General features: G+C 32.8%; 1 protein-coding gene and 1 pseudogene across 2 annotated transcripts in view; one reads left to right on the plus strand and one right to left on the minus strand.

The window, feature by feature from the left end:
* The window catches only part of Pof1b (POF1B, actin binding protein), an 83850-nt gene that overhangs the window by 12794 nt on the left and 47009 nt on the right, over window positions 1-24047 (minus strand). For both annotated transcript variants that reach the window (XM_023723770.1, XM_023723769.1), the window contains 8 exons: window positions 19341-19523; window positions 10371-10501; window positions 7843-7870; window positions 4964-5038; window positions 3368-3460; window positions 2436-2549; window positions 1284-1436; window positions 811-930 (listed from right to left, as the gene is read on the minus strand). In XM_023723770.1, the coding sequence (XP_023579538.1) occupies window positions 811-930; window positions 1284-1436; window positions 2436-2549; window positions 3368-3460; window positions 4964-5038; window positions 7843-7870; window positions 10371-10501; window positions 19341-19523 (897 nt within the window). The remainder of the gene's footprint in view (window positions 1-810; window positions 931-1283; window positions 1437-2435; window positions 2550-3367; window positions 3461-4963; window positions 5039-7842; window positions 7871-10370; window positions 10502-19340; window positions 19524-24047) is intronic.
* On the plus strand, window positions 22406-23452 carry LOC101591159 (annotated as a pseudogene).

Consider the following 24047-nt stretch of genomic DNA (forward strand, 5'->3'; position numbering starts at 1 on the left):
ACTGACTAAAAGAATTATCTTGTCCACTAAAATAGTTAAGTATATTTAAGTACATTAAGGAATCAATAAAGAGTTAGACTAAGTCAATTCAACAAAGAGTTACACAGTAAAATACTATATACTTATACTTGCAAATATCTGAATTCAATACCAGTTACACATACATAGAATCCAACACTATTTTTATCCTTGTGTTTGACAAATTCCTTGATGTTTATCACATCTCAAAGTTAAAGATTTTTATGAATTCAATTATGATTTTGCTGAGCAACTTTGAATATTGTTCTTGCCCACATAAGTATGCTTTAAGTGTGAAAGGTTCATCTACCTACCCACAAAGTAAATTCATAAAAAAAACCAGAACAATGAATTAATGTCTTAGCTTCCTACCCTGTAGGAGATTAAGGTAGCAGTGATATATGTTCTTTATTTTAATCTGTTTTATTTATTTATTTATTTGGTACAGGGTCTCACTATGCAGCTCAGACTCATAGTCATCCTGCTGTCTCACTGTCCCCAGCCCTGGGATTCTAGGTGTGCGCCACCACACCCAGTTTCAGTGGCCAGCAAGGCAGCACAACATGTGGTACCGAGGATTGAACCTAGGTCCTTGTGCTTGCCAGGCAGGCACTTAGATCACCAAGCTATCTCTCCAACCCAAGTGATGTACATTTACATATATTAAGAATATATTACAAAGTATTCTGTAATATATTCTTAAAACTTAAATTAATTTTTCTCGTAACTTTAAATGTGCAACTATCAGGATTTTTTTGAACTATGTTCTTATACAATATAGGATCAGCATACCCTTAGCTTGCAGATCTCTCGGTCTTTCTCTAGTCTCAAGTTTTTTACCATTTCCATGTAATGTTTGCCAATTTCATCCATTTTAGCCTGCAACATTGTGCCCGTGCAAGTCTCAGAAACCTACACAAGACAAAATAAATGTTTGTAATTGTACTGATATGAAGAAAATACATATCATGTTAAACAGTTTGCAAATTACATGAAAAACACATAATTAAATATGACATGAAAATAATAAGAGAAATTTTCAAAGTCTTTATATAACATTTAAGTATCACAAAAGACAGGTGTGAGGTCATATGAAAGTAATCCATGCCATTTTAAAAATAAATATGATATATATATATATATATATATATATTTATAAATAGACTGATGATACTTATATAGATGTATACCTTAACTAGTGCCAATGCTAGGATTGCAATTATAAAATTAAAGCAACATTATATATTTAAACAAATTTTTTTTACCTGTAATCTAAGATTTTTATTCTCTTGTTCTAAATTACATTTACAATACTCCAGTTCTTTTAATTTGTACTCCATATCTGATAATGTATGTCGAAGAGAAAGATTATTTTCTTCTAAAGCCTGGCATTTTGAGCTTGAATCTTGAAGTCCTTGCTGTAAAGAAGACACAAATACAAAAGACAAATGCATGCCAGTTTTCTCAGTGGAGTATGTTTTAATTGATTGATTCAGTCAAATCAAGCAAATATTTTTCCATTCCCATTCGCTTAATTCTTTTTTTTTAATTTTTATTTATTTGTGTGTGTGTGTGTGTGTGTGTGTGTGTGTGGCCAGCTCAGCCCACCAGGGGGCGGGCTGGCTGGCATGTGGTGCTGGGAGATTGAACCGCGGTCCCTGTGCTTTGCTAAGATTGTTCTAAGTGGGTGCTTTAGACCGCTGAGCCATCTCACCAGCCCTCGCTTACATAATTAATCTTAGCTTTTATGATAAATCACCCATGTAATATATTAGTTTTGTTCCTAGTCTCACTTGACTATCTTGAATAAGAAACAATCCATACTATCTGAATTTTCAGTGTTCCAAATTAGTATTCAAATTCTTGTTACTATTTGATAGTATTATAGGCAGCAAAAAGATCAAGTGCCTGGTTATACATGTGAGAACTAGCCACTAAATGAAAATTCAAGACAGAGTGAAAGTTAAGAATGGGCGAGCCTTAGAGATTCTTTACAATTTTCTAGGAATTATTAGCTCTGTTCAGAAATCTGTAGAGCTCATATATTCATTTATTGTTCATGCTACATACATAATTTAAGATTTATAAAAGCTTTTTAATTAGCACATTCGTAGAGTTTATGATATTGAACCTGGATTTTGTGTTTATATTATTCTTGTCATCACCCAACAATAGAAATACTTGTGATTGCATATAGTTTTTTATTTAAAGTATGCAAGTTTATCTGAGAGCATATTCAGTCATTGGAAAGCCAACCATTTCTCATATGAATGCATTGTTTCATCATATTTTAATTCCATATTGAATCTAAACTATCATATGCCAGCAACTGAATTGAAACTCTAAACTGTAATATGCCAGAAACTGAACATCTAAAAAGCTATTAATTTATCTTATCAACAAAAGCATCAACTTACTTGCTGCTGGCGATTATTTGCTCTCACTGATGCCAAGAGTTCTTCATACTCTTTTAGTTGAGATTCTTTGAATGCCAAGTTCTTCTCAAGTCTTATCTTGTCATTTTCCAGTGACTAAAAGAATAAGTTATTATTTTATGACTCAGAATTATAGAAAGTTTCAAATAATCTTATAATACAAAGACATGTTTACTCTGAAAGATTTACAAAACACTTGTTCCATTTGTAATTGCTTAATAAAACAATTCTTGAAATTTAAGCAAAATATAGGTTTAAATGACATATTTTAAGACGTGTTGAAAGGGATGTTTCAGTAGACTCAGTGCAATGAAGCAGAACCTTCTGAAGTGTTTTAATGATTTTCTTTATAACTACTCCTTGTTAATTTCATCAGGTAGTGCATTTTCAAGTTAAAGTCCAACTATATTCATCAGAGGCAAAAAAGCAAAAAAAAAAAATACCAAAACCAATTGAAAGTTCTCAAAGAGTTAATTACATGGAAAACGTTCTGAGTGTATCTAGCTGTTGAGAGAAGAAACACTTAAATAGAAAGCAGAAAAGATTAAGTTCCTAGAGAAAATTTTTATAGTAATGCTTGATGACTAATTCAGAGTATGCTTTATTATACAGAAAAGGGGTAAATTCCAATTCAGCAAGTCACATTATTCTAATTATGCAGCCTACTCCCTGGCTTTAAGCAATAACTGCCTTAGTGGTAAATTAAATAATAAATGCACATGCAACATTCTTTTATTTATACATTGAGGAGTTTCTCCTCTTTCAATGGTAACTGACTATTTCAGGAAAGTATATTGGCTATATCTGCATAAGCAAAACTTGTATTAATTTTTTCAAGTATATTAAATGTCTTCATTTCTGTTATGAAGTTAAGAAATACAAAGTATTTGGAAAAAAATAAAAATAAATCTTACTGTCAGGTCATTTTGAAGATGTCCAAGCTCCTCCCTTATGTTACTGAATGTTGATAGTATTAGCCGGAGTGATTTATCAGACATATCCCTCATCTGTAGAAAGAAAATAAATGATTTATTTCTACTACAATTTGAAAATAGGTAATATAAGAGAAATTAATCTTATTTTGTATCTTATCAGCAAACACAATTTTACTTGTGGTATGACAATACTGATAGGATATGAAGCATTTTGTTAATAATGTATTTAAGCAATTCGAGCAATATTCCTAAAGAGATCATGCTAAATATTTGGCAAGGGATTTATTATATTTTTATAAGAAAGTATCATTTTTCTCAAAAGGTAGATATCCATCAACAAAGTATCTAATTTAATTATTGATTTAACATTTAGAATTCACAGTAAACCTTCAATAATAAAAGGAATTTTCTTAAGCTTACAGCCAAGGGTATGGGTTTTGTCTAAGGTGAGAAGAATATGATACTAATTAAGTTTAACTCTAAAGTACAAAACCATCTCTAATTTTAAAGAAGAGAGAGAGAAAGTTTTATTCTCAGTTGTTTAAAAATATACTTTTTAAAAATATTAAATAAAATACTTTAAAAAGACAACTTTAACTTATAGAGAGATGGAGGAAGAAATCTTTCCTCCAGTCCTTCATACAAAGACACACTGTACATAAAATATAAAATGAATATTGAAATTGTCAGAATGGTGAGAAGAATGAGGACCAGTTAAGACCTTTGAAATAGAGGAACAAGACAATGATTTGTTCCTTGACTTTTTCTTTGTTGATTTATTTTACATATTACAGACTAGTATAATATGTTTATGTTTATATAATATGTTAACAGAAAATGTTCAAAGAAAGAACTATTCAATACATTTTGGATAAGCATCGCCCTTTCAGATAAAATATCTAGGGTGCTTCAAAGATTCAAGTTTTAAGAAACATACATGTTTCCCATACCGCCATCTCTTTATAATACCATATTCCTCTAAAAATATTTAACTTTGCAAAATGCATCATCATGGTCAGTATTTGGAGATTAACAAATGTGTAAGAACAAATATCAAATTTAAACACTGTCCTTACTAGATAAAATTCAACTATTTTTAGAATGTTTTCCTCCAAATACATATACTCTTCTTTTTTAGTCATATTTCCTAGGTAGCTGTCTTGATTTATTGCCTCGTCCTTCTTCATGGGAGAAATTGCTGTTTCACTTGTCTTTAGCCTTCTACAACTTAGGGAAAGCAAGGCGTGTTTGGCCTTTCCATCTCTTACTACCAGTGTTGGTATAGGGATAGTATTGATTAGAGTTTGAAGTAAAATAGAGAATAGCAAAAACCATCAGTTAGGGCCAAACAGTATTACAGTACTTAGGAGTCAATAAGGGCATTTGACAGCAGAAGGTAACATTTTTAGAATGACTACCTCAATTTTAATCATCCAGTTCTAGTTCTTGATGGTCTGACTAAACTATAATGCAATTAAAGTATAGTTAAACCTTGTCAAACCCAACTTCTATTTGGAATGTTCTTTTCTCAATTAATAAGTATAATACAGAATACTTTGTTAATGTTGATCTCACCTGTAGAATGTAGCGAATTTGCTGTTTAGTAAACTCTGACAATCCTTTAGGAATCAGTGATTCAATGTCTTCTGACTGTAAGGAAAGAGAGGCTTATCCATTGAAAACATTAACTTTTTAATTTTAGGATCATTCATACACAGAATTGTACATAATAAGACATATTTTAAGGATGTTTAGAGTAAGTCCTTAAGGAATAGTTGCTAGATACACCATTATTCATATTTTTAAGAAATTAGCTATATTATATACACATTGAAAAAGCCCTAAATTCTAGTCATTTTTTAGAAAAAACTTCAGACAACCAATTGAATGTTTCATTTTTATTTTAAAACAGCAATTTAAGGTTAGGTAGTGATGTAGCTGAGTGATGGAATGTTTGCTTGCCTAACATGCCTAAGGCCCAAATTCAGTCCCCAGAACTGAAAAGCAATTTTAAAAATGGTCCATTAAATTTCATTAAGCATACCATTCACTATATATCTAATACTAAAAGTATATTTTTACATGATAGGTAAGGTTTTCTTAATGTATTTAGTACAGGGTCTGACTACACAGATTAGGCTCATAATGATCCTCCTGTTTTCAGCCTCTTAAACCCTGGGATTACAGGCACGTGCCACCATGCCCAGTCTCAGTTGCCCTTTCAGCACACCCCCGGGGTGGGGCAGGCACGACATGCCAGAGATCAAGTCCTGGTCCCTGTACCTTCCTAAGTAGGCTCTTTAATCTGCTGAGCTATCTGGCCGATCCAATAAGTGAGAAATATTGGAACCTTAATTTTATATAATGCAAGCATTAGGAAACAAAATTAAATTATTACAGGGTTTATTAATAATTTACAAAGAACTATCATGGTTTTTGAGGGATTATATTACCATATCAATGAGGTTAAGCTTCAGGTAATTTTATTTTTATTTTTTTTTAATTTAAAAAATTTTTGGAGGGCCGGCCAAATAGCTCAGTAGATTAAAGCACATGCAAGCAGGCACAAGGGCTGGGGGTTCGATCCCCTGGCTTGCTGTGCTGGCGTGCTGAGATGGTGATTGAGACAGGGTGTGGTGGCACGCACCTATAATCCTAGCACTTGGAGGCTGTAAATGAGAGAATTATTATGAGTCCAACCTAGTAGTGAGACCCTGAACACTCTGTAGACCTTTAAAATAAAAAAAGAAAAGAAAAGAAAAAAAATTAGTATCAGATATCAAACTCAAGACCCTGCACTTTCCAAGCAGGCACTTATAAGTATAAGTAATTTAATTTATTTTTCATTTTTAAAAATATTTTTGTGTACAGTAATAACAATAAGCTTGTCTTCTGGATGGTAACAACCTAAGTTTGCAGACCGAAATTAGATGAAAAGGAGGGCTGCAAGGAAAGCCAACATTTTGGCCCTAGCCTCCCAAGGTCAATTAAGACTCAGGACATATGAGAACTTGTACTATAACATCATTTAACTGGGAAGTGTCCCAAATTTTCTGATCAAGGAGATTATGGGGCCAAAGAGGAAAGTGATTGATGACGTAGAGTGTGCCTAAGGAGAGTCACATGGAGAGAAAGCATTCTCTCAGGCTTTCACAGAGAGCACATAGGCCAAGCAATGGCTGTGACTCATCCACATGGCTGACACTGACAAACAATCTGAGGTACAGGATCTCAGGATAAATCCTGAGGGGATTTCACTGACCTTATCAGACCCAAAAGCTACAACTCTTGCTGCATAGGTCCTGCTTTACCTTGATCTTAACCACCCAGCAGAAAAATATAAAAATGAAATATAAGAAGTAAAGCCATGCTCTTATGTTGAGCTGTAGGGGACCCAGGTCAACAATTTCTTGCATTGCCAGTGAAGCAGAAGACCCAATACTATTATGGTCTACTGAACTCTTTTAGATTATTTTGCTGAGTTAACACACCTATAATATTCAAATAACGAAACTTAACAAAAAAAGAGTATACAGATGAATGTCCATTTTGTATCTGTATATTCAAAGTGGTTAGGATAGATATATAGTTACATTCTCTTAATGAATAGAGTGATTTTTCTAATGGTGTTTGTAAATAGGATATCATGTCCACATCTTGTACAGCAATTAACCACTGGGAGGAATGTATGCAATGTGTTAATTATTGAAACTGTCCTACCAATTTGATTTGAAACTGTCTCATTGCTATTTGTTTATCAATAAAATTATGGAAAAATAAATAAATAAATATTTTTGGTGGAACTGAGGATTTAACTCAGACCTTTGCACTTGCAGGGAAGCTCTTATTCTTCTGAGGAATCTCCCCAGCCCCCAGTAATTTTAAATGAGAAGTTGAAATAAATGTTTTTCAAAAATAATTTGGGATTTACTGAATTATTTTAATTAATAAAATTTATTAAAACATATTGAAATAAAGATTAAAAATTAACACCAATGATGTTATTGTGTTTTTTCTTGTATTGAAATCAGTTTTCTCTACTTGATTACTTATCCACTGAAAAGAAATTATTTAAAACTTGCCCATGTAAAACATATTTATTGCAAGGTTCTGGCATACACAAGGTTTTGAAGCATATTAAATCTAAATTTGCATTTTATTTAGTTGATAGTGTAGGTTTTAGTTTTCTAAAGCAAAGAATATGCAATCAAGGAAAATTTAAATGTTCTGCTAAAATTGAATCCTAAAGTGCCAGCTGATAAAACATATTTTGTGAATGTCTTTTTATAGCAACCACAAATATTTAAATGATGGTTATATTATTTTAAGGGCAAAATAATAATTATTTCTTTCAGCAACCTGTGTTTTCAGTCTAACAAATGTATTAAATTAAAATTATATTATTAGTCAAATATCAAAACCTACTATATTTGATTTTAAATATTTTTACTTACTGCATCAGTAGATTCAAATTCTTGTTTGCTGTAAGAACAAAAGAGAAAATCTTAGAAAATTCATTCACTAATCATACATACTTATGATGCTCTTTAGTTTATATTTTGATGTATCACAATAATACTGATTAAATTTATAATCAGAGATTAAATAAAAATGCAGGCTAAAATGGCACTTTTAGTTAAACTTTTAAAATTCTCTGCATTAGTTAACCTATTTAAACTGAATGACATTTAAATAGTAAGATAAACTATACAGAAATGCTTAGTATACCTTTGAGGCTTCAAGTCCTTAGGGCTTGGCAATAAGTGCTACCTGGGTGAATGGAATGAAAATAGTCTATTTCCACTTCATTTTTTCTCCTTGTGTTACTCTCATTTGATGCTGGTTCCAGATTTTATCTATTATCTTTTCAAGTTATTTATGCTCTGTTTATTAAACATCTAAACTTGTAAGATAAGAATGATTCATTCAATATATACTGTGGCAGTGAAGAATCCTGAAGGGTATTTGAATCTTTACATAAGGCAAAGGTTAAGCAAAATTACCAAAATTATAGTTGGACAATAAAATTTATGGTGTTAAAATGAGTACTTGGCGGGGCCAGGGAGACGGCTTAGTGGAATAAGCGCTTGCCTGGCAAGTGCAGGGGTCTGAATTCAATCCTTGATTATGCAAAAATCAATCAATCAATCAATCAAAATGAGTAGCTGGATATGAAGATTTAGAGGTCCTTTATGGAGCCATGTTAAATGTAGCCAAATGCTTTAGAATTATTAGTGGTCATACCAGACTGGAAATTCCTCCTGAAATAGTGAAAATGGGAAAAGATACTGTAACTATTGTCAGGGGCAACAAAGTCTTTTTATTTTAATCTACCTATTATCTCTACACTTAGTGGAAAGATTAGGCTAAAACATATATGATGAATATATTTCTCAAATAAACACAAAAAAACCCCTATGTGCCTGTTCAAAGTAAGACTCTTTAAAAGTTTTATTTTTTTTTTTGGACAAGAATTCACTATGTAGCCTAGCCTGGCCTTGAACTCAGCATGTATCGCCGGCTAGTCAGTTTTATGGCTGTCTTCCTGCCTCAGCCTCCTGAGTACTGGGATTACAGAAAAACACTGGGCAGAATAAGACCTTTTATCACATTAGCACCTAAATTTACTTTTAAAATAATTGTTTATATGTATTATATTGTTAACAGAAATAAGTGGATCGAGCTGGGGAGATGGCTCAGTGGAATAAGTGCTTCCCTGGCAAGCGCAAGGGCCTGAGTTCAATCTCTGGTTCCATAAAAAAAAAAAAAAAAAAGAAAGAAAGAAATAAGTGGATCACTCATTGCCCAAAACCTCTTAGATATATTTATACAAACATGCAAGCTAGTATGGAAAATGTAATTTTCACTTATCAAAGTTATTACATTTGTGTTCAGAAGCTTACATGTATGTATGTATGTATGTATGTATGTAATATGTTCTTTTTTACTCAAAATAGAAATCCTGGAGAAGTCTAGCAAAAATAAAATACCTTCTTGTTTTAATGTTTTATTGAAGCAATGGCACATATATATTTGATGCTAAAGCAAGTTAAAATCATGAATCACAATACAGCTTCAGTAGTCTTACCTCATTAATAGAATTTTTAAATAGTGTAAATGGACAATTTTGTGTTTAAAAATACTAATCTTTATTTCTCCCTATTCAGTGTCAAGTTACTTGTCTTTCTATGTCTGGCCTATTTCACTTAACATAATGATCTGCAGTTCTATCCATGTTGCCACAAGTGGATACATTTGATTTTATGGCTGAACAGTCTTACATTGTGTACATGCATCCTATTTTTAAATATTCATCACTTAATAGACACCTAGAATGTTTCTATTTCTTGGCTGTTGTAAAAATTCATGCAATGAAGATGCATACAGATGTCTCTTTGATATACTAATTTCATTTCCACTGGATATATATCCAGGATTGTTATAGCTGTATCATGTTTGTTCAATTTTTATTTTTTAAGAAAACTATACAAGGCTGGGGAGATAGCTCTGTAGAATAAGCGCTTCCCTGGCAAGTGCAAGGGCCTGAGTTCAATCCCCAGTTCCACAAAAAAAAAAACCCTCTATACAATTTTCCACAATTGCTCTAGTAATTTACCTCCTTATCAACATTGTGTAAGAGTTCCTGTTTCTCCATGTTCTTATAAGCAGTTGTACTATTTTGCCTTTTTACATGCTTATGCATTTCTTAATTTGCTGAAAAGACTGATCTGCCTTCTCAATACTTACAAAACCCTATAAAATTATCTTCTGATAACAAAAGTATCAGTGTGAACTTTGTAAAATGATTTGCATAAATAATATTAACTCTTACATTTGCTCAGCTTTTCTCATATAGTTGTGCCATTAAAGGTATTGGATTTCTTTTTTGAACCTAAAATTTCTCTTTAAAAAATCAAAAAGGTGTAAGAATGTAGTATATTTGATAGCTCCAACATAGAAGGAAAATACATGTTTACAATACCTTCCTCCAATTCTCTGCAAATGTTCTAATAAGCAGTGATACAGATCCGTATTCTTACGACTTAGGTCAGCAAGCAACTCTCCAAAATACTTGGGGTCCAATTTTTCAGGGCCATCATCCTGAATTATAACCTGAAGCACATTACAATCACAATTTTGAAGATTATGTTATTCTAAATTCACAGATATTTTTATTTTAAATACGAGAAGTAAAATTACCTATTAAATCATCAAATAAAACAATCACTCAACTTTTTGTGTATAAATAATATATTTTTAAAAATGTCAAGAATTTAAAGAAAATAGCATCGTAATAGAATTTTCAATTCTATTAAATTCTATGCAATGTAATGATTGAAAGGTTTACTAACAAAAGTCTTGAATATAGGTATTTAAGTAAAACTAAATAAAATATTCAATTTCCCTATTATCACCAGATGGCCTTTTTATCTGCCTGCTATGGAAAAAGAAAATGTGAAATACTTCAATTATATCAACTATACAATAAAATCTTTCATTTGACTTGCATATTTTTCAATGACAGCAAATGTGGTTTATTAGATTGTCTTTAAGTTACAAAATATATACATACTCAATTCAATGGGTTTTATGTATTTCTTATTGGATTCCTTCCATTTACTATTTGGAATGACAATCTTGGCTACTGTAAACATTCCTGCCATGAAACTGAGTGCAGATATCTATTTGATAAACTAATTTAATCCAAGTTGGAAAAGAGTAGCTCAGGGCCAAATATATAAAATTCATACACCTGTGAAACTTTTGAAATCATAGATACAAATTATTATTAATAGAGTCCTAGACAAGCCACATTTCTTTAACATCAATATTTTCACTATTATTGACTGTTTTCCCTCTATCCCCAAGATGTACTGCTAAGCAAATAGCTTAGGTCATACTTCATTTTAACTTTGATATTGCTTGTTGAAACAAATGTAATAAAAACACATTTGTTCTTAAATATACAAATGACAAATGGTTTAAATTTGCCCAGATACTTCCTGTCCAAATCATTCTTTGAATGCAAACCATGCATGTTGGGGCAAATTCAAGGGTCATAAATTAAACAATGATGACTTTTCTTTTTGTTCTTCATTAGTACATGTCTTCAGTACATAATGAATATATGCATTATGTGTAGTTGGGACATGAACATGATACATATTAATTCTTTTTGTGTTTCCTTGCCCTGCCCTCTCCATCTCTTGGTCCCTTTCTCATTTGGAAAAGGTCTATCTTCCTGTTTCCAATTGTCTTTTTTTTTATTTTGCTCTTTATATTTTTAGTTTCTCATAGAAGAGAAATCATACTATATGTAAAGTTATGTGTCTGATTTATTTCACTTAACTTTATGAATTCCAGTGCATATATTTTTATAGTCAAATCTGTGATAAGAAAATCAGTTTTGTTAATGTTCTTTATTTTGATTGTTTATTGGTACAATTTAGCTATATATTTTTCTTCATTCATCACTTTTTTCCCTTTCCCTTCCTTCCTTTACTTCTTCACTAGTTCCACTTTTCTTTGAATAATTTCTTCCTATTCCACAATATTTATTGTACACTCTGGTCTTTATTTATATTTTTGTTTTCTCACATCAGAGAAACAAGGAGATATTTACACATTTATGTCTGATTTATCTTACTTTATGGTATGGTCTTAAGGTATATACATTTAATTAAAAATGTCTAGAGTTAAACCTCTTTATGCCTTTTTTTATCAGTTCCTCATTTGATGAACATTTTGGTTGTTTCCATGATTTAGCTAAAAGAAATTTTGCTGCTATAAATATAGACGCACATATATTACTATGGTATGATGTTTGCAAATGTTCAGAGAAGATACCCTGAGGTGAATAGCTAGGTCAAATGGGACCTCTAACCCTAGTTTTTTAAAAAATATTATTTATTTATTTATTTATTTATTTATTTATTTATTTATTTTGTGTGTGTGGCCAGCTCAGCCCACTAGGGCACGGGGCTGGCTGGCATGTGGTGCTGGGGGATTGAACCGCAGTCCCTGTGTTTTGCTTAGTTTAGCTTGTTCTAAGTAGGTGCTTTAGACCACTGAGCCATCTCACCAGCCCCTAACCCTAGTTTTTTGAGGAATCACCACACAGATTTCCACAGTAGTTGCACCACTCTATGCAGAAACCACAAGTGGGGCTGGAGAGATGGCTCAGTGGTCTAAAGCACCTACTTAGAACAAGCTTGGCAAGGCATCAGGGACCGCAGTTCAATCCCCCAGCACCACATGCCAGCCAGCCCCGCCCCCTGGTGGGCTGAGCTGGCCACACACACACACACCTCTCTCTCTCTCTCTCTCTCTCTCTCTCTCTCTCTCTCAAATAAATAAATAAAAAAAAAATTTAAAACAAAAAAAGAAACCACAAGTGGAGAAGGCTTTCTTTTGCCCAATGGCTCCGCCATCATTTGTTGTACCTTGATTTCTTGATAATAGCCATTCTTTCTGTAGTGACATGGAATCTCAACATTGTTTTAGTTTGCATCTCTCAAATGACCAGGGATGTTGAACATTTTTTCATATATTTATTTGCTATTTGTATTTCTTCCTCTGAGAAATATGTTTTTTGTATTTATTTTCATTTTAGACAGTATTTTACTAAGTTGCCTACATTGGTCTCATACTTGGAATCATCTTTCCACAACCTTCCAGAGTGCTGAGGTTACAAACATGTACTACCACATTTTGAAGTATTTGCTTTTTACACAAGTATTCTCCTATCATTTTGCTGTACATTCATAGACCTTTTAGGTACCTAATTATTTGCTCATATGAATAATTTTGCCATTAATAAAATTTTATTTGTGTGATTTCTGTGGTGGATTTAATGCATTCCAAGAATCACAGAGGTTGGGAAATAGAATGATTGAGATCAGTGTTATATATGTTTTAAAAGCTAGAAATACATAAAAAGGAAAATGATTTTATTGTAAAAATACATAATAATAACTAATGTTTATTTGCTACTTACTATTTTCTGGCAGGCAGTGTGATACAGTTCACATAAAGACAAAATGAGGCAACACTGTGTGATATTTAGTGTGTTTTCACTATAATATGTTACCTTCCTAGTTGGGATATGATTTTTGCTTTATTAGGGTAAAAGTATTGAAATTATGTCTAAAATGTAACTAATATTTTCACTTATCTAGAGAAAAGGTAAATGAATCAAAATTAAAGAATGAGTTTCTTTTGATAATTGTAGTTAGGAAAATTCACATTTTGCGTTTATAGTTTTTCTTAGGTTTGTTTTTCAGTCTACAATTTATAATAACAGTTGAGTAAAATCCAGTTGGAAAATCCAGTTGAATTCAAATGTTTGGACACATGAGGACTGACAGGTCTAATTCTTATCTATTATTAACTGTGACAAGACTAGTACTAAGAAAGATGAAGTTTTCTAGTCATAAGCTGGGGTGTTGCAGTTAGTAGTATATTCTGTTACTAAGTCATCTCTTCAAAGCTGCTTAATTTTGTTGGATTATATTTGGTTGTGTTTGACATAGCTTTCAGAGTTGGCTTAAAGCCATCTTATTGTCATAAGAAAACCAAGATAAGGGACTTCCCAAAGAAATATGAGTGCCATCATCCAGAAGAATTCTGGTACTCATAAACAGAGGCTTTCTTTGTGTGACAATAGTGAGTAGACAGGATACTTGAGATATACATATACTGCATATTTATTTATCTACCCAATGAAGGAGTGGAACCGCAAATGTCAATCTCAGATAGTAAGTTCAGCCTTTCACATATAAACAGTAAAGGAATACAGATTGCTAAAGAGAGTACTTCCCAAGATAAGCAAAATTTGGTATTTCTTCAAAAAATTATAATGTTGTTACAGATTATTGAGCATGCATCAAGGAGATACCCTCAATCAAATCAGTGTTTCACTATAATAATGACCAAGCTGTCTAACTCCTTGGCTCTGATTGCAGGTGAGAAGTCCTTGCTAAACAATGTGCTAACAAACTTAAGGCAAAGGAAAAATATTAGGGTGTATAGCCACAGTTAAATTAATAGTCATTTTAAAGAAAATCTTTCAGGAATAATTACTTTTCTAAGGGAAACTATGGAACTCACCTCACTACTACCTTGGAAGTTCATGTCCTAATTTTAGTATGGGTATTAAGCATTTGTGGTGGGCCCATAAGATTCTGAGAATAGTAGGTAAAGTTTTCTTCCTTAAAGACTATATGTTATAAAAACTTTAATATACAAAAATGATACTTTTGATCAATCATTTTTTTTCAGTGGTAGTGATTATTGAGCATTGCATATAGTATATAAGAAATTACTGCTGATTTCGGCTGAGTTATCTGTGTGTTCTTGTCTGATATTTTTTCAAGCAAGTACAACTTTAAATTCTATTTTTCCTTCATTATAATATTAACTAAGTATATTTACATATAAAATTGTATTATGTCTTTATTTCTAGTACAAAACTATCTGAGTAAATAAATCTTTATTTTAGAATTATGGTCATTGGCCGGGGATATAGCTCAGCGGTCTAAGCACCTGCCTGGCAAGTACAAAGACCTGGGTTCGATCCCTGCTGCCACATGCCATACTGGCCCCAGAAACCCGAACATGTTGTGTCAGCCACTCTGCACTGGCCACTGAAACTGGGTGTGGTGGTGCAGGCCTATAATCCCAGCACTTTGGAGGCTTAGATAAGAGGGTCACTACGAGTCTGAGCTGCATAGCAAGGCCCTGTACCAAATAAAAGATTAAAAAAAATTAAAGAATTATGGTTGTATAGTAAATTCAAATCAGTGACAATATGTAATAAAACCACAGAAAACAGGAAAAGCCAATGCAACAGTGTAAAGTGTATGTTGAAAGACACAATGCAAAAGGAATTTGAAAAGACACTAGATACTATTGTCTATATCTTAAAATTGTATTGTTTATTGAATGTTGTAAGATATAATTACACAGAAAATTATTAAATAAATTTTGATTAAATTATATACTAAGGAAAATGGCTTAGTAGAATAAGCACTTGCCTGGCAAGCACAAGTGTCTGAGTTCAAAACCCTGGATCCACCAAAAAAAAACTAAAATAAAATATATACTAAGGGGCCAGGGAGATGCCTCAGTAGAATAAGCACTTGCCTGGCAAGCTCAAGGGCCTGAGTTCAATCCCCAGTTCGGCCAAAAAAAAGTCATTATATTTCTTGTTATATAGGTCTTGCTTTATCTTGGTCTTAACCATCCAGCAGAAAAGTATAAAAACAAGGTATGTAAAGTAAAGCCATATTAATATGCTGAGCTGTGAAAGGCTCAAGTCAACAACTTCTGTGGATAACCCACTACTATTGTGGACTCCTGGACTGTGTCAGATTGTTTTCCTGAATTCACACACCTATAGTACTTAGATACCAATGGAATATCCATCTCTCACAGGACTAAAGAGAAAAAGGGGATACAAAGGAGGGGCCATTTTGTATCTGTATATACAGAATAGTTAGGATAGATACACAGCTACTTTTGCTTAACTCAATGAGAGGAAAGATTTGTACTAATAGTATTTGGGCAGGATATCCTGTCTGCTTCTTGTACTATGGATAACCAGTAAGAAGAGAACAATGTACAAAGTATTAATTATTGAAACTGTCCTATTAATCAGTTTTGAAACTGTCTCATTGGTATTTGTTTCTCAATAAAATTATATATATATATATATATATATATACCAAGTATTATAAATATTTTAATAAAATTTTTAAAGATTAAAATAAAAGTGATTTTCAGAACCTAATATTTTATTTGTTTACTAAGATTGCTTGCTAGTTTGGGTAAACAATAAGAAGAGACTGGACTTTTTTCTCCCTTTACTTTCTTAGCCAAAAGATGTACCTAAAACACACTTAATTTTCTCAGGTATTAATGCCCAATGAATTCATTGTGCATTTAATCAGTCAGACAGCTATTATATATCTGTAATCAAAGAAAAGTGAATCAAATGGGAGCCTAATTTATCTGCAAATGTCACCATATCCTACAAGATTTGCTGACCCATACTATGTAGATATAGTCTGCTTGTTTTAAAGTTTTATTAATAATGTGGTTTTTCACTGTCATACAACAGTTACTGCTCAATTGGATTGTAGCACATAATTTGTTACTTAATACGTTTATGATTTTTAGAGTGTTAGACTACTACTTTTATATAACATGGCATTTTAAGAACTGTATAATAATGCTAAACAAATAGGAAAATATGCATACACTTAAAACAAGATACTTAGAATAAATATAATTAAGCCTAAACCTATTCAGTACTTAGTTTATAGACACTGGAGGTATCAAAATTAAATAGGAAGTAAGTCTATAGAGAAATTTTTCTGTTACGTGGAATGTTAATCAAGTTCATATAGTGAGCTTAAATTGTGACCTCTGCTCCAGAACATAACCAGGGCATTTGGAAATGCAAATTTTGAGCCCTCAGCAGTTTAATTAAAGAGACCACTTAACTGAATCAGGTACATGCTAGAATTTGAGATCTGTTACCTATTTTAGGCAAAAGGCAAGATACCTGCAGAGGTGAAAAGCAGCAATGGAGATTTGAGTATGAGCAGGTTAAGAGAAAGTTAAGATATTGAAGACTTAAGACCCTCATGATCCATAATATTTCACATTAATACTACATCCTACTGTAGCATCTGCTTATCCTATGTCTTCCATATTATAAAAATTAAACCAATAACTATTTCTGAAGCTCAGATTTTACTTTCCCAAATCTATGGCTTTGTTCCCATGATTTTTCTTATGTAGAAATAATGACCATTTTTCAATTCCAACCTTCTCAGCTGTAATCGTTTTCTTATCACTAGGACTAAACTTCTGATACTTGCAATTTGAAAACATAGAGACTTATTTGGCTTAGTTTCAGAGGGTTCCATCAATACCCAGGAGGTTCCAAAGCAGAAATGTGACAGCAGAAAAGCCTAGTATAAAAAAGTGCCTCAATCTTTGGAAGTCAAGACTGAAAGAGAATGGAAAGAACAGGGACAAGAATATATCCTTCAATGTCATGCTCCCAGTGACATACCTTTTTCAGAAAATCCTAATGGTATATTGAACTATGAACTCATTAGTGGATTATTTCATTATATAATCAAGTCTCAGCCCAAAAGTCCAACTTCTGAATACATGACACTTTGGGGAGTCATTTTAAATCTAAACCACAACATCAAAAAACCCTTCTTTGATATCCCACTTTACACTGAATTTTTCTCTCTTCTGTTTCCAAAGTACGTGGTTTATTCTTTTTTGTGACAGAAAAGTGTTCTTTGCATCATATTTGAGCTTACCACTTACCCCTACTAGGGTAAACAGATTAAAGTCTTTGAAATTTTTGGTATCTGACCAATGTTGATATATGAAAGTAACAATTTCATAAATTTAATCTGATGAGTTGGTTCTTATATAGCAATTACTCATCCATTCAGTGTAAGAAATTAAACTGCACTGTGGTTTAGAATTATTCTAGAGGTTAATCAGTAGGAAAGCACTCAGAAGCACTGAAAAGTAAGACAAGATTTTTATTTTAGATTTAAAAAATATGAATTTCTAAAATCATTTATAGTTCTTTTGACCAATGTGGCCAAAGTATATATTTGAAAGTTTCAGTCTTTAGAAAAATCTCATTATATTTCATATTAAGCAGCTCAAGTTCTTATATTGTAAGTTTGCATCTTTATTTTTTTTTCCTAGTAAAAGTTGTCTATGAAAGGGATCAATTTGAGGTATGGGAAAACACAAATGATATTTGATGTTCCATTGTTCCAATTATTAATGCTAGATTTACCAGATTCAAGAATTTTTTTTTCCTTTAACCCATGAATAGCAATTGTTGACAAGATTCCAAAGTCCACATAACATAAATTATCCACTGAAAATGTTGTAATTTCAGTGGGTTTCTCCTTAGCAACTGTTAGTTTCTATTTTATTGACTATATAATAATAGATAAGCATATTTTGGCTTGAATTACTATGAGATATTGTTAAATAAAATATTCAGGAAATAATTACTATTTATAAAATGTTACCATTATAATAATCTGAGGTACTATCATTTCCAATTTATTATTCATTTAAATACCATACTTTATGAAAATATTTTACATTGTAGTATCTTGGGGCTTATTTTATTTTATTTTATTTTTTAAGGCTATTTTTTGTATTTTAGCAAAGGGTCTATAGGGTGTTCAGGGTCTCACTACTAGATCGGACTCATAGTGATCTGCCTGTTTACAGAATCCCAAGACCTGGGATTACAGGTGCACACCACCACACCCAGTCTCAGTTGCCAACTCAGCATGCCCCGGGGGCAGGACCAGCACAGCAGGCCGGGGGATCAAACCCCTGACCACTGCACCTGCTTGCAGGTGCTTTAATCCACTGAGCTATTTGGCCAGCCCTAAGTTATTTTTTTGAGACAGGATTTTACTATGCAGTTCAGGCTGGCCTTGAGCTTGCAGTGATCCTCAGCCTCCTGAGTTCTGGGATTATAGACTTGTACTACAATGTCTGTCAGGGCTCATTTTAGAACTGAGGATCAGCTAAAAATTATGTATATGTTAATAAAAATCATATGTCCCCACATAGATTTAATATATTATTGAACCTGAGTTGTTTATCTTGAGAAGAAATTAAAGAATTCATTTAAAAAATACTATAACAAAATGAAAATATTAGTGGTATAACTCCACATTATTTTGATGACAATATAATGTACTAACAAAGATAAAAAATGAAAAAACTTGAAAGACCACCAGTGCCAAAAAGCAATTTATATTGTGCAGTTTGCACGATGGAAGACAGATATATAAAAGAGTAAAATAATAACTACTTGTGTACTGGTATGAGAAGAGTTCAAGAATGTTATTTACTTTGACAAGGAATCAACTGATATTACCTGCTCATGTATCTGGCTTGACCCACCATGGCAAAGTTCATTTCCAATGTTTGTAGAAGTTGAATCACTTTCTGTAATGCTTTTTATTTGTTGGCTGGAATGGCATTGTTGACAGTGTGAAGAGTGGGTGATTGGGGGCTGTTGGACAATGTGATGATGACAATGAACCTGAGGATAGTATTCCTGGAACACATACACATGTCACAAATTACCACTGAGAATAAATAATGTGAAGCAAGAAAAACAACTTAGTACGTTATTAAGAATTCTATGTGTTCTTTCACATAATAATTCCAATCCTAGAGTTTGTAGCTTTGATTAGTGATACATAATTTCTCATATTTTTTCATTGACAAAATTTATACTGAATTATGTTTTCATTTGACCAAGCATCCGTGACCTTTCAAATACTTACCTATGTAGGCCAGGGTGGTACACGTTCTGATGAAATTATTATTCCAGTTAATTTAACACTGTAACTACAATGAATATTGATGAATCTTTGATGACTCAACAAGCACTTTAGTATCTAAATATATAATAAGACTATACTATTGAAGGTATGCACATATGAAATTAGAAAGTAGTATAATGTAGTAAATTTGAGTGCCTGGAGGTATACTAGAGACATGGGTAGGGGCAAAGTTCTTAAGATAAGCTTAAGATAAAGATTGTAAGACAATGATTGATGCTTCAGATCCAGAAAACATGGATTCTGTACTGCAACTCTGATTATAGCACTTATTCTGTGATCCTGAGAAAACTGTACGTGTGCGTACATATGTGAATGTGTGGATAAATGCCTTTACAAGCCTCACTTTTATTTGTACAATTAGACATGATTTGTTGTTATAAATGAATACAACAATGTTTGTAAATTACATAGTATAAAATAGATTAGTAATAGATTTTTTTAGTAATAGATCTTTATCACTACTATTGTAATATAATCCTTGTCATCATCATCAACTTTATTGTTGACCCCAGTAATTTTGAAGCTAGGAAACAAAAAACAGATGTTCAGAAAAACATGTTTTATTTTATCTAACAGCTAATAAATTATAGAATTTTGACTAGAGCTCATAACTTCTAGCTTAGAGTTTCTTCTGGATATTAGATTGAATCTATAGGAACTCAGACTATTCTAGAATGTTGTTTTGAAACCACACCTGTGATATCTACTTGTTTTATGTTATTGCTTTTCTCTATTAAATATATAGCAGAAACTAACGAAAGACAACTGTTATTTCAGTTTTGAGGATTCTGGTACACTTCAATATTATGTTGTTCATGTACATTGACAAGAGGCCCCTAGAAACCTGCTTTCATAGAGAAAATAGAATCATAATGGTATATTCATACACCTACAATTAACTTATGAGTATAAATTCAATTCTCTATTTCCTGTGGACTGTAAACCTTTGACCAATATAAAAATAGTAAAGTAGTTCATATTTTAAAATGTTACAACCTACAGACTCATCATATATAATTCACTTTACAAATGAATTTACATTAAGTTATTTACAGTTTTCGAATTAACCATATGATGCCAGCAATGTTTGTACAATTTTGGGGGAGATTAATACATTATCTCTTCTTTTTTGATACAAAATATCTTCATTAATGTGAAAAGGTATGCATCGTGAAATGTGAATATTCAAATAAGGACAAGACGTAGAAGTGCTCTATTAAAGGAGATCCTTAGTTGTTTTATATGTTTATTGATAATATAATGTGCAGAATATTTACTTTTTTATTCTAGAGTATATAAGTTAACAAAGATCTGTCTGGCCACACCCATAGAAGCTAACCTAAAACCAAGCAAAACACTCTCCAGAGGAAAGGAGGCAAGCTCAGCGCTCAGTGTGGGCACCCCTCCCCCACCCTATCAAATTCTCTGCATTTATGCAATGAAATGGAACAGCATACACACTAAATTGTGACTGAATACTAGAAAACTGAGGAGACTCTACTTTTATGGTTCTGTATATATGTTGTTTTCCTTTCTCTTCCTTATTTTTATATACACAGTAACTGGTTTTGACCTCACAGCTTCTCTCAATCTTCAATTACACTTTGTTATCTCATTGTTTTTCACACCATGGAAAATATTCTCTCAAACCTCCTCTCCCACAGATATAAAAACAGTATCAACAAAGTCCTAACTATTTCTTTTTCATTTGCTATTTTCTGCTTTATCTCTTTTCCTTCTTTCTGATGTTTCCTTTCTTTTACCTCTCTCATCCTCTACAGCCTGAGAACAGTTTTTCTGAGTTATTGAAAAAGAGGGTATAAGTATTTTTTACAAAGCTTTCAATTACGTGATTGGTAGATGGTTAGTTCTACAAAATGCTGATGTAATTGGTAATGATATTGTCCTCTCAATACATAGACTAGAAATGATCCTATTATAATGAGTAGGAGAAAGTGGTGTATAAATGCCAAAACATAACCTAACCCAAAATCATGGGACAGAGAAACATACACTAACTAAATAGAGCTCCAATTATAACCAAGTTTGTTTGTCACAACTGATCCTCAACCCTCCACATGAAAACAGTAGAAACATGAGAAAATAAAGCAACAGATACTTACAAAAATTCTTAATTCACAACAAATTGATCTGTTAGGCAATGACATGTATGAAGAATAAAAACAAATATTTGAAGATATCAGAGAAAAAAAAGAAACAAATCCATAAGCTATTCATCAAACTCAAAAGGATGTAAAGGGATAAAGGAGTTAATTTATAAAATGATGCCCAAGCTTAAGAAGAAATAAAATGTTGAGGATATTAAATAATATAGCATAATATACACATGAGTTCATAAGATATTACAAATCACGAAAAAATCGAACATAAATCTAGGATATAAAAGTTATCTTGAAAGTATAGGCTGCAGAAATGACCAATGTGGTGACAAAATAACAGAGAAATTAAGGAAGAAAGTATAACATCCCTAAAACCAATAGACAACTGCAACACAACATACTAAATCCTATGCGACATGGAAAGCAGTTTAAAGGGGAATAACCACATTAAAAACATATCTCCTGGGAGCGAACAACATGGCGAAGGCCAGGGAAAAGAGTGGCGGCAGCGGAAAGAAAAGCTTGAAACGGAAAGCCGCTGCAGCAGACCCTCAAGAGGCTGCAGTTGCCAGGGATGGCACGACGGAAGGCGGAGTCCAGCCCCCAAAAGCGACTGCCTTCCCCTCAGGCTTCAGCATTTTGGAAATTAAGAACAAGCAGCGGCGACACTTAATGTTCACGAGGTGAAAACAGCAGCAGTGGAAGGAAAAGTTGACTGCTAAGAAAAAACTTAAGAGAGAAAAGCTCTTGGTGATAAGGCTCCACCAAAACCAGTACACAAGGCTATCGACAACCAATGAGTCAATGATGAAACTACAATAGCCCTAATGATGAGGAGGTTGTTTATGATGAAGCTACAGATGAATTTGCTCCTTGCTTCAACAGAGAAACTTCTCCCAAGATTCTCATCACAACATCAGATAGACCCCATGGGAGAAGAGTAAAACTCTGCCAGCAGCTCTCAACAGTTATACCCAACTCACATGTTTATTATAGAAGAAGATTGGCTCTGGAAAACATTATTCCACAGTGCATCTCAAGAGATTTCACTGATCTAATTGCAGTTAATGAAGATTGTAAAACACCAAATGGACTTATTTTGAGTCACTTGCCAAATAACTGCTCATTTTTAAATGAGCAGTGTTCGTCTTCGAAAAGAATTTAAGAGAAGGGGCAAGGCCCCAAAAGAACATGTATCAGAAATAATTTTGAATAACTTTACAACAAGGTTGGGTCATTCAATTGTACGTATGTTTGCTTCTCTTTCCCCCCATAATCCTCAATTTATTGGAAGACAGGTTGCCACATTCCACAATCAGAGGGATTACATTTTCTTCAGATTTCATAGGTACATATTTAAGAGTGAAAAGAAAATGGGAATTCAAGAACTTGGACCACATTTTACCTTCAAATTAAGATCTCTTCAGAAAGGAACCTTTGATTCTAAATAAGGAGAGTATGAATGGGTCCATAAGCCCCAGGAAATGGATAGAAGTGGAAGAAAATTCTATTTATAAAGCACTATAAAAATAAATACTGGATTTTGCTGAAAAAAAAATATCGCCAAGAAAATAACAACTCAACTTCAGCTCTTGCTAAAAATGAAATTATAATCATACAAGCAGTAAGTATGAAATTAAGTCTAAAAATATGAACAACAAAAAATCTAAGATTTACTTCTTCAAAAGGTTAAATTTAATAAACCATTAGGTAAACTTGCTAAAAGAAAGAAAAGGCCCATATCAATTAATCGGTCTATGCTTGATTCTGCAAATTCCAAAATAAAAATGTATGCTGAAGATAGATACTCTCTTTAACAAATGTTGCTGGAAAAAATTCATTATTCAAGTATAAAAGAATAAATTCTCAGACCCAGTCCTAGCCCAGGTCCAGTGAGTGTGCAGAGTTTCCTGCTACCCTGCCAGCGGGACCAGTCCCAGCAAAGGCGCAGCATGGGCCGGACCCTCTCCCAGCCCCTCGGGCCGCCCCCCACCACTCCTCAGTGCCTCCCCCACCCCGCCCACCGAGTAGGATTTTCTGCCCAGTTCCAGGAGACCCCAGACCCAGTCCTAGCCCAGGTCCAGTGAGTGTGCAGAGAGTTTCCTGCTACCC

The sequence above is a fragment of the Octodon degus genome, unplaced genomic scaffold (assembly GCF_000260255.1).
Source record: "Octodon degus isolate 3935 unplaced genomic scaffold, OctDeg1.0 scaffold00103, whole genome shotgun sequence".
Classification (NCBI taxonomy): Eukaryota; Metazoa; Chordata; class Mammalia; order Rodentia; family Octodontidae; genus Octodon; species Octodon degus.